Source organism: Dermacentor albipictus, chromosome 1 (genome assembly GCF_038994185.2).
Source record: "Dermacentor albipictus isolate Rhodes 1998 colony chromosome 1, USDA_Dalb.pri_finalv2, whole genome shotgun sequence".
In the NCBI taxonomy this organism is placed as follows: domain Eukaryota; kingdom Metazoa; phylum Arthropoda; class Arachnida; order Ixodida; family Ixodidae; genus Dermacentor; species Dermacentor albipictus.
The window spans coordinates 501,392,311-501,409,394 of record NC_091821.1 but is presented as its reverse complement, the minus strand read 5'-3'; the positions used below and the strand labels follow the sequence as shown (position 1 = coordinate 501,409,394).

Sequence of the window (17,084 nt, the reverse complement as noted above, 5' to 3'; positions counted from 1 at the left end):
CCGCAGACCAGCATGGGTGTTTAAAATGCAAGTAAATGTCATGTCTGCGTTGCTCTGTTTTCTCCGACTAGTACCCTTTCCTCTTTTAACCCCACTGGGACGTGCAGTTCACCAAAGTGCGAATAATACAGAGAATAATAATACAGAGAAAGTAAGGAACACAGGCAAACTTCAGTATGCTTGTGTAATCCGTGCTTAGCGAAGCACAAGTTGTCTTCCTATGGTGAATGGAGGCTTGCCGGAAACCCCCTCCCCATACCTTGCTCTGCTCAGCCTGTAGTTGAAGACCCTCTGGGTCGGCGTCAGGTGTTTTCCTGGGTACGGGCGCAGGAAATCAGGTCGAAGCTGGAATGCCTCGTCCCCAACAAACACGTGAGGTGCAACGTTGTTGCTGTTTGGGAGACGTGCTGGTACTGGGAGGTTCAGGTCTTCATTTCCAAGCTGCCTTCCGAATGAACTTGCCTTGAACACACCCCCGTCACTGTGCCGGCCTGCAGCCCCAACGTCGACCATGATGAAGCGGTAGCTGGCGTCAACAATCGCCATCAACACGATAGAGAATGTGCCCTGGAGTATGTAAAAAGTCATTCACGTTATTAGAAGCAGCACAGACCAGTTCGTTGCAAAAAAAAAAATACTTTGAATACTATACCTTGTAGTTAAAATATTTGCTGCCAGAGTTTGGTGGCGCCTTAATTTGGATGTGCTTGCCATCGACTGCCCCGATGCAATTGGGGAAATTCCAGCGTCTGCTGAATTTCTCAGCGATGTTTTGCCATTGGGCAAGTCCTGGCTCCTAGGTTACACAAACAAGAAAGCAGTGCATTTTGAACAGGTTGCAATGCATGACATCGCTTAAACAGAAATAACTTCACTTCTGAGTATTTAACGCTCTTAATACCTGTTACGCCCGTGATTCGCTTCACAAAAAAGAGTATAAACAAAAATAAGGCCAGCCATACTCACAGGTAGGTACAGCGACTGTAAGTGCCGCCAGAGAACTTTGCAGGTGTGGTGAATGACGACACGACATGTTGATGGCGCAACTCTGAAATTCATTGCAATCTGCTTGATTGCACTCCCTGAGGAGAGGTACCTGCGCACATAGAAAAACGCTCAATCAATGAGGTGAAACAGTGGGGCTCTTCGATTTACAGACTCGGACTCACCGTCGACTCCCCGAGAAGCAGTGTAGCATTCGTTTTTAGCATATATTCCTCTGGCGTGGGAAATCCTAGGACTACCCGCAAACATTCCGCGGCGAGTCCGAGATTGTAAATCGAAGAGCCCTGGTATGTGAAAGCATTCGTCATATTGCAATCGATGCTGTAACTGAGGGTGATGGCCAGCCTTTCTTCAGAACACAAAGGTTCGCGACACAAGAACGACTTCACCAAGTCGCTTTTCACCAGTTCGTGCAGTTCGTTGAACTTGGGTGGTGTCATTCTATAGTATCTGAAAAACATGGTGGGGTCTGCGTCCTTTTTCATGACTTGGAACTGGAACGGTTGGAGTAAAACAAGAACATTATTGAACTGTTTAAATGTATAGTCTTTTACAAAGCACTTTATGACTGGTGTATGTACCTTCTTTTTCTCTTCTTTTATTCTAAGGGAGCAATTCATGAAGTCTTGCTCAGCTGCCAAAAGCTATAAATACATACATCAACGACGCGGCCCTCACCATATTAGAAAGGTTACGTCACCTGCCGTCAGCACCCAAAGACAAAAATTTCTCCCGACGGCTGGCGTAATCACTAGCGCCGAATCGGAAATGAGACGGAGGAGATTGACGCACTATGTCCATTACTAACTCTTGAGTCTAGGCGGATGGAGATGACCCATTTGATATTGCTCAGACCACCAGCGCGGCAAGAAGTTTTTAGCCACAAACTGCTGAATGAAACGCCTCATACAAGGGTGATGCATCAGACCAGTACACTCTGTGCTGTTTACACTTACATGTCAGCGGCAATTTCGCAAATTGTAGGAAACAAAAACCGGTACTTACCGCGGTGTGGTACTCTCCTTCTTTTTTTCTCTGTTGCCATACCTGGTGCACCCAGTGTTTACGCTGCCTTTTTTTTCTTTGAAGTTCTATTAACTTCATTAACAATAATTTCTTCTTCTGAAGGAGGAGGCTCCGAATAAGAGCCATGGTTAGGCAAGTTCACGTGTGCTACTTTAGGGTCTGCTTGCTTCGGCCGCGCGCGCGTTGAGCCACAGAACAGAGCCGCGGTGTTCGAGGAGCCGAAAGTTGTTTACCCGCCCAGTGTTGCCACAACGCATAGCATCGCCGCTTTCATTAAACTACATCGGCACATGAATGTCCCAAACACATAAAAAAGACTAGAAATCATTTCGAAACAAAATTTTACGCGTTTTTAGAGTGTTCCGTAATTCAAAAGCGATAATAATTGTCGTTAAAGTATTTTTTTTTGTCATGTGTTTCACGACAGCGCATTTGCCTCGTCTAGCCACACTGATAACAACGCAGCGACTCGCCGGCGGCGGCCGGCCTATCTTCGCTCCATGTAGCGCAGCCCGACGAACATACGGCGTCGCGCCGCGGCAGATTTTCTGCCGCCCGAACTTCGTCGTGAAAGTTCGCTCCATGTATTCTGGCCTTCAGAAGAAAACCGTACCGCCACGCAAGATTTGCGACGACCGCTACGAGATGGCGCCAGAAGAGCGCGCAGTCGTCTGTTCAATGATGGCATGCAGCAAGTGCGTCGCACGGTACCATAGAGGGAAGCAACGCGTTGCACGAGCAGAGTCTGTGTGCGGTGGCTGCTGTGAGTCGCATCCACGCGTCACCCATGCGCTGTGTCTCATGATCCCCCGATGAACGAGGCAGTCGCGTCACACTTTGCTCCATTTGCGACGTACCGCGCGAGACAGATTCTCCGTCCCAGTCAATATAACGCCAAATGAATACGCACAGGGCTGCGCCCAAATTTCGCATTAGGGACTATTGCCGATGAATATTTCTTTAATACTGACTTGCTGGGCACGTACTGTTTCTCTTACGACAAAATCTTGGCGAGCATACCTCGCAGCGTTAGGAAAAAGTTAAGCGAGTGAAAAGCTAGCGTTATGATGGATTTACTTTCATTGCTTTTGGGAGTAGAGATAGCAGAGGCCCGAGACAACCTGACGAGAAACACTGCACCAGACAAGAACCAAATCAACAATAAGACACTTTGTAACCTAGAAACTAGTGATGGAGGCCCTGCTATAGTCTATCAATGATTGTTGGGAAGTGGGCAAGATGCTGGCTATGTGGAAACACGTTGATGTCACCATGATTCCTCAGCCTGAAAAGCCATTATCCATGCAGAAATTGAGGCCGATCTCGCTGATCTGATGCGCGGGAAAACTATATGAACAGACGATGCTCAATAGGCTTTAACTCACCTGAAAGGCAACGGGCACTTCCCAAACACTATGTTTGGCTTTCGGCCGAACCTATCCACAAATGATATCTTCCTTCTGATCAAGGAGGAGGCCGTAAATAATTTAAGTACAAGCAACAAGATAGCCTACCGAGCGTTAAACGAGGCTTTCGACGACGTCTCACCTGAAGCGATACTTGTGCACGTCAGCCGCTTCAATTGCGGGGAGGGAGTTTGCAATTACATTAAGGACTTCCTATCCGACGATTGGGCAAAAGTTGGTCTAGGAAATCTGAAAAAATCAAGGTCCTGACCAAAGGCTCGGTAACTCCCTTCTGCTCTTCAAGCTAAAATTATGCACCCTACCAAATATATTTAGTGAAATGGAAGGAATTCGATATGCCCTGTATGCGGATGACTTAACCATGTGACACTTGGGGGATCGACGGGAAGACAGCAAGAAGTGCTTCAGGAGGCCGTAGAGAGAACTGAAATGTACCTGGGTGCCTGTGGACTATCACGTACCTCTTAGAAATAAGAACTCCTGATTCTGAGAAAGAGAACAAGGGTGTGCGTCCCCACCCAAGAGACACTAGATTCTGAAGTAACACTAAATGGAATCCACACCCGAAAGGTTACTGCAATTTATATCCTTGGATTAGCCTTCCAGGAGGATGGTGCGGAGCTTGCCATGGCATACCGACTTCAAGAAATGATCACGCAGGCTACATACCTGGTGACGAGGGTCACAAATAGAGGACATGAATTAAAGGAAAAAGACACGCTATGACTCGTACGAGAGTTGGTCATCAGCAGAATCCCCAACGGTACACCGTACGTATATATGAAGAATCGTAAAAGCGACAAGTTGAGTATACCGATAAGAAAGACATAGAAATTGGTTATAGGACTGCCACCAACCACGTCAACAGAAAGACTGCTGAAAGTTTTAGTACATAACACCAGGGAAGAATTTGCGGGGGCTCACAAGATCAAATCGAAAGAGTAAAAACTTACCACTGCCGGTAGAGCTCTCCTGAGAAGACTTGAGTACATTTCAGAGAACACAACAGTCCACAGCGTGTACCCCCGATCCTGAGAGCAAAGATACGCGTGGCACCCATACCAAGAAACTTGCACACAGAATACAACAAAGAAAGAATACAAGCGAGACCCACCATGCTACAAAAAATTCTAAACAATGGAAGCAACAAGGCAGAAATAAGGTACACGGACGACGCCAGATGCAAGGCAGGGAGATATGTTGCCTGCGTAACCAACAAGCAGCTGCATCAGTAGTTGCTGGGGGCATTGAGTTAGCCGATTTCGGACGGGGTGAACAGCGCGTATGAGGACACGTGAAAGAATGACAGCACAAGAGCTATTCTTTCACATGTCCTCGTCTTACGCGCTGTTTACCCCGTCCAAATATGCAACACCTATTAGCCAAACTTTGTTCCCTCATTAAGTTAGCCGAACGGGACGTCATAGCAATGGTCATACGGACCTGCCGATGGGACGTGCCCGGTCATCGTCGTCACAGACTTGCACGCAGCCTGTCGCCATTTCCGGGCAGGAAGAATTAGCGAGATCGCGCTCAACGTCATGAAGCACCAAGACATCCCTGAAATGTACATTGTGTAGACCCCGGGGCACGAAGCCTTGGTATGAAACCAAGCGGCTCAGGCTGCCGCCCAAGAACATGTACGCCGGGCAACGCCGCGAGAACATCGTTTACAGTCAGACCAAGATGGAATGATACAAAGAAAATACTACAACATTCTAGAACATTAAAAGGAAAGCCGGAGGGAATATCCGCCGCCACACATCAAACTTAATAGAGAAGATGCCGTCATACTGCGCCGACTTCAGATGGGCAATTACCTCCACGGCACTCTACTACAACTGAAGTACCCCTCAGCATTTACAAGAGACTGCCAATTGAGCAATGCACCAAACGCCCTTTACAACATGGTTTGGGAATGAAAAAAGAACCCGCAGGCAGTGCCTATCCAAGCACCAAGAGAAGACCAGTGGGAAGCACAGTTTAGAAGCCCAAAACCTGAGGAGCAACTACAGCTGGTGGATAGGCACATACTTTCTGTAAAGGGCCATGGCTACCTGGAGTAGGGTGACTGCCCACCTTCGGGCCTCAACAGCTTGGTCTCCGAAATTTCAAAAGTTTATTCAATCACTCACGCTACGTGCTTTTAGCTGCGCGTTCGATAATTGTTACATGCTCACTGTGAGCCCACTTTTATTATTGTTTCCTGTACGTTGTGATGCACTGAAAATAAGGTGTTTCGTTGTATGGTAAATACCATGCCAGCTTTCTTGCTATATTTATCGCTTATCATACCCGTGCATGGGCTATATATTAGGTTGGTATTATTTTAAATTTTTCTATTCATTCCCAGCCTTTTTGAAATATTTGGAATATTTTCTCGATAAATCAATGTGCATTTATGAAAAAACCTATTATTCGTTTGTGACCATTGATAATATCCCTTAACAAATACCTAAATCAGTGCGCTTAACGTCGAGTAAGGCAATTTTGCAGTTTGCGCGCACTTAGTACCGATGACGATAAAAGCAAACACAGGAAAGAAGGGGCACAGACGCTGGTGCGTTGAGGCTGCGCATGACCGCGCGGCGCACACTAGATCTAGTGACGCCACGCCAGATAAAATAGCTGTCTTTATGCGTGCACCTGCTGTGGCTGGTTAACCTTAAACTGCATTTTTTGACATACAGGTAATACAGCAGTTGCCTTCTACTGCAAGACAGGTTGTCCATTTCTTCCTCCTCTTGATACAACTGGCGCGTGCGCTATGCGGAGAATTCGATAGCGCTAGGTAACGTGTCGCTATGAGGCAAATGGACTTTCTTGGACCGGTTCGCCAACCGTTGTACTTTTCTTTTTTGTAGAAACCAGAACATAACCGGAAAGAAATGGTAATATTTTTTTTTTGGTTCGAAGAGCTGGTTGTACAAACACACGCAGATTTGATTATCAGTTACCGCTAGTCGGTGTGAATAAGTGCAGGAACGAATACGTGTCAGCAGCGTACGAGTACGAGCGTCAGCGGAAGAGTGTCCAAGTGAGTGGCGTGGCAGTGCAGGTTGTAGACGTGATTCTGAAAGCGACTTGGAGGCGAGCTCTGATATTGCTCTGTGTCTGTGGTTCCTTCAGTTAGCTGGTAATTCACATGAGTTGTAAGCCTTTCAGTTTGAGTGAATTGAGTAAGTAGGCCAATCCATGAAATTAAATGAAGTGTGATCTTATGAATCTGCTAGTATGATTGTGTCCGTAATTGCGTGAATCCGAAAAAGCCCGAGGGAGTGCAAGTCAGTGTTTGACGAGTTTTACTAGGAGTGAACCTGGCTTGTTATTATCTTGGTGAGTCTCAGGCTGAGTAGCATTCCGCTGAGTCAAAGTCCTAGTGAGCCCGGGTCTGAGTATGATCGAGTGACCCCTAAGCAAGAAGTGTGTTTTGTGAGAGAGTCTGACTTAGTTCCATCTATTCTGACCACCTATGCAGTGAATATACCGATGCTGATGACGATGCAGAAGGAGGAGCATTTATTGTATTTTTTTAGAAATCGTTAAGTGAATAAGAAAAGCGGTTGTTCTATTGATCGTCAAGTTTTCGTGCAGCTACATTATGCGTGGTTTCTTAGTACATGGTAACACCAATGTGTCTCACTCTAGATCTGTATTCTGAGATGTTGTACATAATGAAATAAAACGAGACACCGACCGCAAAATGTTCAGTAAGGTTAACGCTCACAAATATTCACATGTTCACAAATGAGAGTAAGAGCGATAAAACAGTCGCCTAAGTGTGCCGCATATTGCTCATTCCTCTGCTGCATGGTAAATCGCCCATCAGGCATAGGTTTAGAGTTGCCTCAGTGCTTTGTGACTCTCAATGCGTTCGTGCTTCAATGCCAGTGCCGCGTGCCATAAGCGATGTGTAAAATCAAAGCGACTATGAATCGCTCTGATGTGTTAGCATCAAAGTCAAGTGTTCTAGCTGACCATGCATGTAGTCAGAAAAAGTTATTGGAGTATAGCTTCTGTATTGTCGGTTCAATTTCGCTTGTTGTTTTCTTTACCTTCTGTTCGTAACTGGTGTCTGGGATTTTTTTCAAGCTTATGCAATTCGGCCAGCATTTGTGGTTGACAGACCGTTAGCCTTTGTATTCAGTCCTCCCACTGTGGCGTCCATGTGTGGTTTCTACCTCGTGGCGTAATCGTAACGTTTTTTTTAAATCCTGCGCATTTTTCAAGGCGAAATGACTTCTAGTTTACTGCCGCAATGAACGTCTCTGCCTGATTTCTTTAGTCTGCTGCCCAGTAATGAGCACTTACATGTTACGCCGATATCCAACGAGTTTTCCCAATTTTGCATTCCTTCTTTGGCTAAATGCTGTAGGTGATCATGGGTGGTGGCCGGAGCGCGTTTCTGGACAAGGAACTCAGGGACGATGAGGAACGACCGGGCGAGCGCTCGGACGGCCGCAACCTCATCAAGGACTGGCTGGACGAGAAGAAGTCCCACTCGGCGCATGTGAAATACATCTGGAACCGCAAGCAGCTTCACGCTGTCAACCCCAACAACACTGAGTACCTGCTCGGTGAGTCGGACACGATGGATTTCAGAGGGCGTGGTTGTCCGTACCACGAAATTTTGTACGGACATCACGCTTTTTATGCTCTATGGGTGCACTTCACAAAACTGCGATATCGGTTTTGGTGCTGAGCTACGAATTCGTGGACTTCGTGTTTTTATACCTTTCAAACTTACCAGTTTTTGAGTTTCTTTAAAACATTTTAGGCCTGAATGAAAATTTCCATTCCAGCTGCAAGTAGAACACAACCTTCGCTCTAAAATGCGACACATTTCATTAATATCGGCGCAATGGTACCTCACAAGAGCGTTTCCGCATTTTACATATATTTGAATAGGTGCGATAGAGTTGGGACCAAGCTAAAGCTTCCTCTTCGCCATCCGTGACATTAGGCGAGACTTGCCTTGGACTCGTCAGCGTCTTCAGGCGACAGCTTTCCTGGCACAATGCCAAGCAGGAAGTCATAGCACAGTGCCGGGAACTGGAGCTTTATTCTCGGCACCCATGACAGCTGAACGGCAGCCGTTAGCCGCCATGATGATTCTCCAATTGGCTGTCGAGAATTCACGTGTTCTTAAATTTCTGTCGGGAAGCGGCAATATTGCAAAATTCAATTTTGCGTTTTCATCAAGGTGACAAAAAGGGACCAGGAGCTGCAAACTTTATTGACTAATAGGTATTGGTGATCCTTGGCAGCTATACTGCGACGTTATCGCTTCAAACAGAAAGTGGGCGGTAGCGCACAGAAGCCCGTGGAATGCATTTGCAATTTCACGATTATGTAGTGGCGGTCCAAGATAGCCGCCATGTCAGCCGGCTGATGAAGGAATACCTTGTGTGGAGCATCCTAGAAAGGGTCGTTTCATAAACGTCAATTTGACGTCGCCTGGCGTTGCGCTGGGCTGCCATTGTAGAGGTTTTTCACCCCATTTTGTGGCGTGACGAGCCACGCGAATTATGCTAATGAGCAGCCATACGCGATGGCGTTCGCGAGTCACGCGTATCGCCGCATTTTCCCCGTCATTTGGGGCCAGGAAAATTTCTTGTTTATAACATGTGATCATTGCATTTGCATTACTGCCTTAGTGTTTTGCTCTATTATTTTTTTAGAATACATGTTTCTTTTAAAATATTATTGGTTAAATATCGCAACGTTCCGCGACGTTTGCACGTTTCACTGCTTCGTTTTTATTGTAATCAAGAGTAATGACTTTTCCCATCACCAGAGTATGACAATGCCGGATTTTTTATTTATAAAAGGAAATGAACGCTAGGCGGCGCCTTGAAGTTTACTTAGGCGGTGGGGTTAAGCAGCGAAGTTAACAAGACATGGCAGCGGCAGTCAAGCGCATACCTCTGGCGCGCCCAACGCTATCGGTGATATTGGTGATATATCGGTGATATATATTCGAAATTATTGTGGCGGAATTATTATTGGCTGTATTTACCGTTCTCCATTATCTTTCATACTTGATTTTCTTCGTCATCTTAGCTCAGTTCTTCAAACAATTACTAGTGAAAACAAGCCTGTCCTAATTGTAGGTGATATAAATATTAACCTGCCCGATGTCGACAATAGTACTGTATGCGCTTATTCGGACTGTTTTTCTTGCTTTGGGCTTGAGCAATTAATAACTTCGGCCACCAGAATTTCCACTGAAGGAAGCAGCTCCCTCTTAGACCATGCCCTCATTAATATTTCGCCTTCACCAGAATCTGGTGTAATTGACATGGACATATCAGATCATTACCCTGTATTCGTCACATTCAATTCTAACCCTCCTAGGTCAGATCACTGTTGTCTTACGTCTCGTCTTGATATTATAAATTTTGTTGATGCAATTGACAAAATTGACTGGGCAGTTATAGCTACCGAACTAAATCCAGAAGAAGCGCTTCAGTTATTTTCCTCTTTACTTTTAAAAGCTGTTCATGCTAACACTGTCACTGTTAAGTGCAAAAAGAAATTTAAATTTCCGCATAATCCTTGGATCACTAATGGGCTACTTGCGAGCATGAGGAAAAAAGAAAACATGTAGAGGAAGTCTAAAAAACAGCCTTTCAATGTTAATTTAGCATGGCGCTATAAGAAGTATTGCAACATGTTAAGTAATTTATTGAAGTAATCTAAAAGGCAATATCACGAAAATGAGTTCATCAAGAATAAGTTTCATCCAAAAAAACAATGGAAACTTATCAACGAGTTTTTGAATGTACGGCGTTCTGGCAGTTCCATTGAAAAAGGAATCTACAATAGTGTGACTATCACTGACCCGCCTAGCATTGCTCGTGCGTTCAGTAATCACTTTTATGAAATTTATTATACTATCCACGTCCCTTCTGTTTATCATACGAGCCGATGCGATAAATCTTTCTTTTTGTTTCATGTAACCTCTGAAGCAGTCCTTACTGAGATTTTCAACTTAAAAGACACAAGTCCTGGTTTTGATGGAATTTCCGCATTTCATTTAAAGCTTGTTGCTCCGACTATTTCTGATGCCATCAGTAACTTAATTTACCTTATGGTCAAGACCAGTATATTCCCTAGAAGTGTAAAAAAAGCTAAAGCCATTCCTGATTATTAAAAACGTGACAAAGCTGAAGTCGCGAACTATCGTCCTATACGTATTTACCTTCAATTAGTAAAGTTGTAGAAAAATTAATTTAGCTTGCTGAAACCCTGTCAGTTCGGTTTTCGTTCAGGAAGCTCGACTAACTTGGCTTTGCTAGCATGAACTGATTATATTCGACATTCACTTGATTTCGAATATTTCGTTGGCTCGGTTTTTTTTTTTGGCGAGTCTAGCAGTACTACTGGAGGAATTAGAGGGCGGTAAATGGGATATATTAGGGCTCAGTGAAGTTAGGAGGCCAAAGAAGCATATAGAGTGCTAAAAAGGAGGCACGTCCTGTGCTACCGGGGCTTAGCGGAGAGATGAGAACTAGGAGTCGGATTCCGGATTAATAAGAATATAGCTGGTAACATACAGGAATTCTATAGCATTAACGACAGGGTGGCAGGTCTTGTTGTGAAGCTCAATAACAGGTACAAAATGAAAGTTGTACAGGTCTACGCCCCTGCATCCAGTCATGATGACCGGGAAGTCGAAAACTTATATGAAGACGTGGAATCGGCGATGGGTAAAGTCAAAACAAAATACACTATACTGATAGGCGACTTCAATGCCAAGGTAGGCAAGAAGCAGGCTGGAGACAAGGCAGTGGGGGAATATGGCATAGGAACTAGGAATAGCAGGGGAGAGTTATTAGTAGAGTTTGCAGAACAGAATAATATGCGGATAATGAATACCTTCATCCCCGAGCGGGATAGCCTAAAGTGGACGTGGAGGAGCCCGAATGGCGAGACTAGAAATGAAGTAGACATCATACTCTGCGCTAACCCTGGCATCATACAAGATGTTGACGTGCTCAGCAAGGTGCGCTGCAGTGACCATAGGATGGTAAGACCTCGAATTAGCCTAGACCTGAGGAGGGAACGGAAGAAACTGGTACATAAGAAGCCGATAAATGAGTTATCGGTAAAAGGGAAAATAGACGAATTCCAGATCAAGCTACAGAACAGGTATAAGGCTTTAACTCAGGAAGAAGACCTTAGTGTTGAAACAATGAACGACAGTCTTGTGGGCATCATTAAGGAGTGTGCAATAGAAGTCAGTGGTAACTCCGTTAGACAGGATACCAGTAAGCTATCGCAGGAGACGAAATATCTGATCAAGAAACGCCAATGTATGAAAGCCTCTAAGCCTACATCTAGAATAGAACTGGCAGAACTTTCGAAGTTAATCAACAAGCGTAAGACAGCTGACATAAGGAAGTATAATATGGATAGAATTGAACAGACTCTCAGGAACGGAGGAAGCCTAAAAGCAGCGAAGAAGAAACTAGGAATCGGCAAGAATCAGATGTATGCGTTAAGAGACAAAGCCGGCAATATCATTTGTAATATGAATGAGATAGTTCAAGTGGCTGAGGAGTTATATAGAGATTTATACAATACCAGTGGCAACCACGACGATAATGGAAGAGAAAATAGTCTAGACGAATTCGAAATCCCACAGGTTACGCCGGAAGAAGTAAAGAAAGCCTTGGGAGCTACACAAAGGGGGAAGGCAGCTGGGGAGGATCAGGTAACAGCAGATTTGTTGAAGGATGGTGGGCAGATTGTTCTATAGACACTGGCCACCTTGTATACGCAATGCCTCATGACTTCGAGCGTAGCGGAATCTTGGAAAAACGCTAACATAATCCTAATCCATAAGAAAGGGGACGCCAAAGACTTGAAAAATTATAGACCGATCAGCTTACTGTCCGTTGCCTACAAAGTATTTACTAAGGTAATCGGAAATAGAATCAGGAGCACCTTACACTTCTGTCAACCAAAGGACCAGACAGGATTCCGTAAAAGCTACTCAACAATAGACCATATTCACACTATCAATCAAGTGATAGAGAAATGTGCAGAATATAACCAACCCTTATATATAGCTTTCATTGATTACGAGAAAGCGTTTGATTCAGTCGAAACCTCAGCAGTCATGGAGGCATTACGGAATCAGGGTGTAGATGAACCATATGTAAAAATACTGGAAGATATCTCTAGCGGCTCCACAGCCACCGTAGTCCTCCACAAAGAAAGCAACAAAATCCCAATAAAGAAAGGCGTCAGACAGGGAGATACGATCTCTCCAATGCTATTCACAGCATGTTTACAGGAGGTATTCAGAGACCTGGAGCGGGAAGAATGGGGGATAAAAGTTGATGGAGAATACCTTAGCAACTTGCGATTCGCTGATGATATTGCCTTGCTTAGTAATTCAGCAGACCAATTGCAATGCATGCTCACTGACCTGGAGAGGCAAAGCAGAAGGGTGGGTCTGAAGATTATTCTGCAAAAAACTTAAGTAATGTTTAACAGTCTCGGAAGAGAACAGCAGTTTAGGATAGGTAGTGAGGCACTTGAAGTGGTAAGGGTAAACAAAAGTGGTAAGGGAAGTAAGTGGTAAACATCTACTTAGGATAGGTAGTGACGGTGGATCCGGATCATGAGACTGAAATAAGCAGAAGAATAAGAATGGGCTCGGGTGCGTTTGGCAGGCATTCTCATATCATGAACAGCAGATTGCCATTATCCCTCACGAGAAAGGTTTATAACAGCTGTGTCTTACCAGTACTCACGTACGGGGCAGAAACCTGGATGCTTCCGAAAAGAGTTCTACTTAAATTGAGGACGACGCAACGAGCTATGGAAAGAAGAATGATAGGTGTAACGTTAAGGGATAAGGAAAGGGCTGATTGGGTAAGGGAACAAACGTAAGTTAATGATATCTTAGTTGAAATCAAGAAAATGAAATGGGCGTGGGCAGGACACGTAATGAAGAGGGAAGATAACCGATGGTCATTAAGAGTTACCGAATCGATTCCAAGGGAAGGGAAGCGTAGCAGAGGGTGGCAGAAAGTTAGGTGGGCGGAAGAGATTAAGAAGTTTGCAGGGACAACATGGCCACAATTAGTACATGACCGGGGTAGTTGGAGAAGTATGGGAGAGGTCTTTCCTCTTCAGTGGGCGTAACGTGGCTGATGATGATCATGATGATGATGATGAAAGCCTTTGATACAATAAACCACAAAATTGTGTTTACTAAACTGGAGTCTGTTGGCATTTCTGGTCCAGCTCTGAATTTATTAAAAAGTTGTCTGTTTAATCGTGAATTAACAGTGTACGCAGGCGGGGCTTTCATTGAAAGCAAAATTAACCAAGGAGTGCCTCAGGGCTCGATTTTAGCTCCACTATTATTTTCCATTTAAGTAAATGCCCTACCTGACTTCCCTAATTATACTCTACCTATATTGTACACTGACGACACGACTGTCGCCCTCTCTGATAAATCATTACTTTCGCTAACTTTGAAAGATCCGCAAGTTGGAACAGTGATCTGTCCAAAATTACTGAATGGTGTAACGCCAATTTTCTAGCTATAAGCCCTACGAAAACGCAATTCATGTTTTTTATGTCTTCAATGAGACATTTACCTTGCTCTCCGACCATAACTCTCAATGGGCATGACATTCCTGCCTCCACTTGTGTTTCTTTCCTCGGCATCAGATTAGATGCCCACCATCGGTTTACTAACCACATTGCACACATCAAACAAAAAACAGCATTTGGCATTAGAGCACTACTCAAATCACGTGCATTTTTTTCCAAAGAATCATTATTATCGTTACACTTCGCTTTCATTCATAGTCATATCATTTATGGTATCGCTTCTTGGGGTAATACTTATCATTGTCATCTATCCTCTATTGAGCACATTCAAAATCAGACGATCCGCATTATAACGCGTAGCCATCTTTTCTCTAACGCCTCTTCACAACTACGTACACACTGCATTCTTCAAGTTACTGATTTGTTTAACTATCATTCAGCGATATTATTTTTCAAATTACTAACTCGAGAACTTTCTTACAACTTTGTTAGTTCTGATCTCCTTGTTAATCCCAATAACACAAGGTTGGCAGCACAAGGAAATTTCTTGTTGCCTTCATGTCATACTAATTACGGAAAGATGGCTGCCTCTTTTTGCGTGCTCAAACTTTGGAACAGTCTTCCGTATTTCATTAAGTTGTCAACTACCTTGTCCTGTTTCAAATATGAACTCAAGAATTATTTGCTGTCTGATTAATTTCCTACAATGTTATTTTGCTATTTAGAAGCTGTGGAATTACCATTGATTGTGCATCTTTCCTCTTCCTTTTGTCTTTTTTGTGTGTCGTCACTCAGTTTCTTGGTTATATTTTGCTTATTTCATGATTTCTTTCTCTGCTCTGTATTCCGCTTTATTTTTGTGTATAACTTCTAATCCAAGGGTCCCGGTGCAGTCTCTGACTTTGGGACCCTTGTCTGTATACCATATTTTGTAGCAAATTGTTACGAACGAATAATAAACTGAAACTAAGTATCAGGTGTCACGCGCCGCTGAAGGAAGCATCGCTATGTTTGTGTGCGCCGTCTCTGAAATTCTGACTTCGTACCGCCCGAGTGCTGAAGGATAAATGCTTCTTCAATTAGACCCTGCCCGAGCACGATGTTCTCGAGATCGGCAAGATGGAACTTTATGGGCTCACCGATGGCACCAAGCCTAGGCACAGCTGTGCCAGTGAACCGATGCACACAGAGACTCGCGACCGTAAAAGAATGAAACAGGGAACATTTTTGCGTGATTTTGATCATGACCTGGTAGTTCAACCTGCTTCCCGACCTTTGATTGTGCGCATTTTTTAAAAGTTTTCTTTTGCAATGCATTTAGTCACTTCACAGTCACACAGAAAAAGTAATTATTCATGCTGATAACTTTATTCATAATGTCACGTGGTAGTGACAGTCAAGAACACTGTAGAAGAACTGTGAATGGCGAAACATTGTATTGGGCGAAGCTGTGCCCAGATAGATAGATAGAATAAACTTTAATGTCCAACGGAAAAAGGTGATCTACCCACCCCCCGACGCACAGGTCAGGGGGCGAGTGCCGCCGCCTCAGATGCAGGCTGGGAGGTCTTGAGTCCCAGCAGCCTCTTCGGCCAGTTGGACGAGCCGGAGCTGGAGCTCAGGGTCCGAGCTGCGCAGCAGGGTCTCCCAGGTGTCTCTACTATCTATTTTGTGCGTTCCCCCGGGAGAGTACGGACATTCCCATATTATGTGGTCGAGGGTCCCTCTCGCCCCACAAAGATTACATTTATCGCTCCTGGCCTCGGGGAACATGTGGTTCGCCATAACCGGGTGCGGATATGTATAAGTTTGTAGTCGTCTCCACGCGACTGCTTGTCTGTTGTTTAATTTTGGGTCTGGCGGGGATACCAGTCTACGAGCCAATCTATAATGCTGCGTGATCTCCCCATATTTAGCATGCGCTCTCCGCTCCCTCGGTCATCGAGGGGCTTCGTAGCGGCTCGGCGGTAGAGATCTCGAGCCAGCTCGTGGGCCGCCTCGTTGCCGGGGACGGCTTCATGCGCCGGAGTCCAAATTATTTGAATTTTTCTATCTAGCTTTCTCTGGCCTAGGATTCTGGCCGCTAAGGGCGAGATCCTTCCCTTGCTAAAATTTTGTATGGCAGTTTTGCTGTCACTGATCACAAATTTCGCATCCGTTCCAGCGCAAGCTAATGCGATCGCAATTTCCTCGGCAACTTCTATGTTGCGCCCGCGCAGAGTGACAGCAGTCACGGGAATACCCCGGCTGCTGACAGCCGTTGCCACCGTAAAACTGCCGCTACCTCCCGCCGCGTCTACATAGGCCACCTCATGCTCCGAGATATTACCGAATCTAATTTTTAATGCTTCGGCTCGTTTATGCCTCCTGTCTTTGTTATGTTCCGGGTGCATGTTTTTTGGCAGAGGGGGGATAATCAGATTTTTTCTAATTTCCCTATCTACTTCCACCTTTTGGGTGGGGCCTCTGTCCGGGTTTATTCCAACTTTGGCCAATATGGCTCTTCCAGTCTTCGTGGTGCTAAGTCTCTCAATTTGAGAGGTTCGCACCGCTTCCGCCAGTTCTGCCCATGTGTTGTGCACTCCTAGAGCCATCAGTCTCTCTGTTGATGTACACACGGGCAGTCCCAGCGCTCGTTTTACGCATTTTCTCATTAGAGAATCAATCTTTTCTCTTTCCACCACTTTCAAATCGAGATATGGCGTTGCATAGCTCACCCGGCGGAATATGTACGCCTGTATTAGCTTAAATAATTTTTTTTCCTTTAGCCCTCGACCTTTGCTGGCCACCCGCCTAATTAGGCTCAGGGTCTGTAATGCGTGATTCTGCAGCCTCTTGAGGGTCTCGCCATTGTAGCCGTGTGACTGGAGAATCAGGCCCAAGATTCTAATTTGCTCTACTATTGGTACCTCTTTACCCGCCACCTTAATTTTGATCTCCGATGGTGCCTTGCACCTTAAGTGTTTCGGATTGTATATAAACAATTCTGATTTCTGCGGCGAGCATGCTAGGCCTCTCTCGGCCGCGTAATCGACTATGATGTCGGTG

General features: G+C 44.9%; 2 protein-coding genes across 2 annotated transcripts in view; one reads left to right on the top strand and one right to left on the bottom strand.

The window, feature by feature from the left end:
* The window catches only part of LOC135909356 (uncharacterized), a 115,154-nt gene that overhangs the window by 584 nt on the left and 97,486 nt on the right, over positions 1 to 17,084 (bottom strand). Inside the window, exons 2-4 of the mRNA XM_065441305.2 lie at positions 967 to 1,096; positions 653 to 796; positions 260 to 567 (exon numbers count right to left, since the gene is read on the bottom strand). Of these exons, the coding sequence (XP_065297377.2) occupies positions 260 to 567; positions 653 to 796; positions 967 to 1,096 (582 nt within the window). The remainder of the gene's footprint in view (positions 1 to 259; positions 568 to 652; positions 797 to 966; positions 1,097 to 17,084) is intronic.
* LOC135909355 (alkaline phosphatase-like) overlaps positions 1 to 17,084 on the top strand; it is a 122,226-nt gene that overhangs the window by 51,861 nt on the left and 53,281 nt on the right. Inside the window, exon 4 of the mRNA XM_065441304.2 lies at positions 7,834 to 8,035. Coding sequence (XP_065297376.1) covers positions 7,834 to 8,035 — 202 coding nt within the window. The remainder of the gene's footprint in view (positions 1 to 7,833; positions 8,036 to 17,084) is intronic.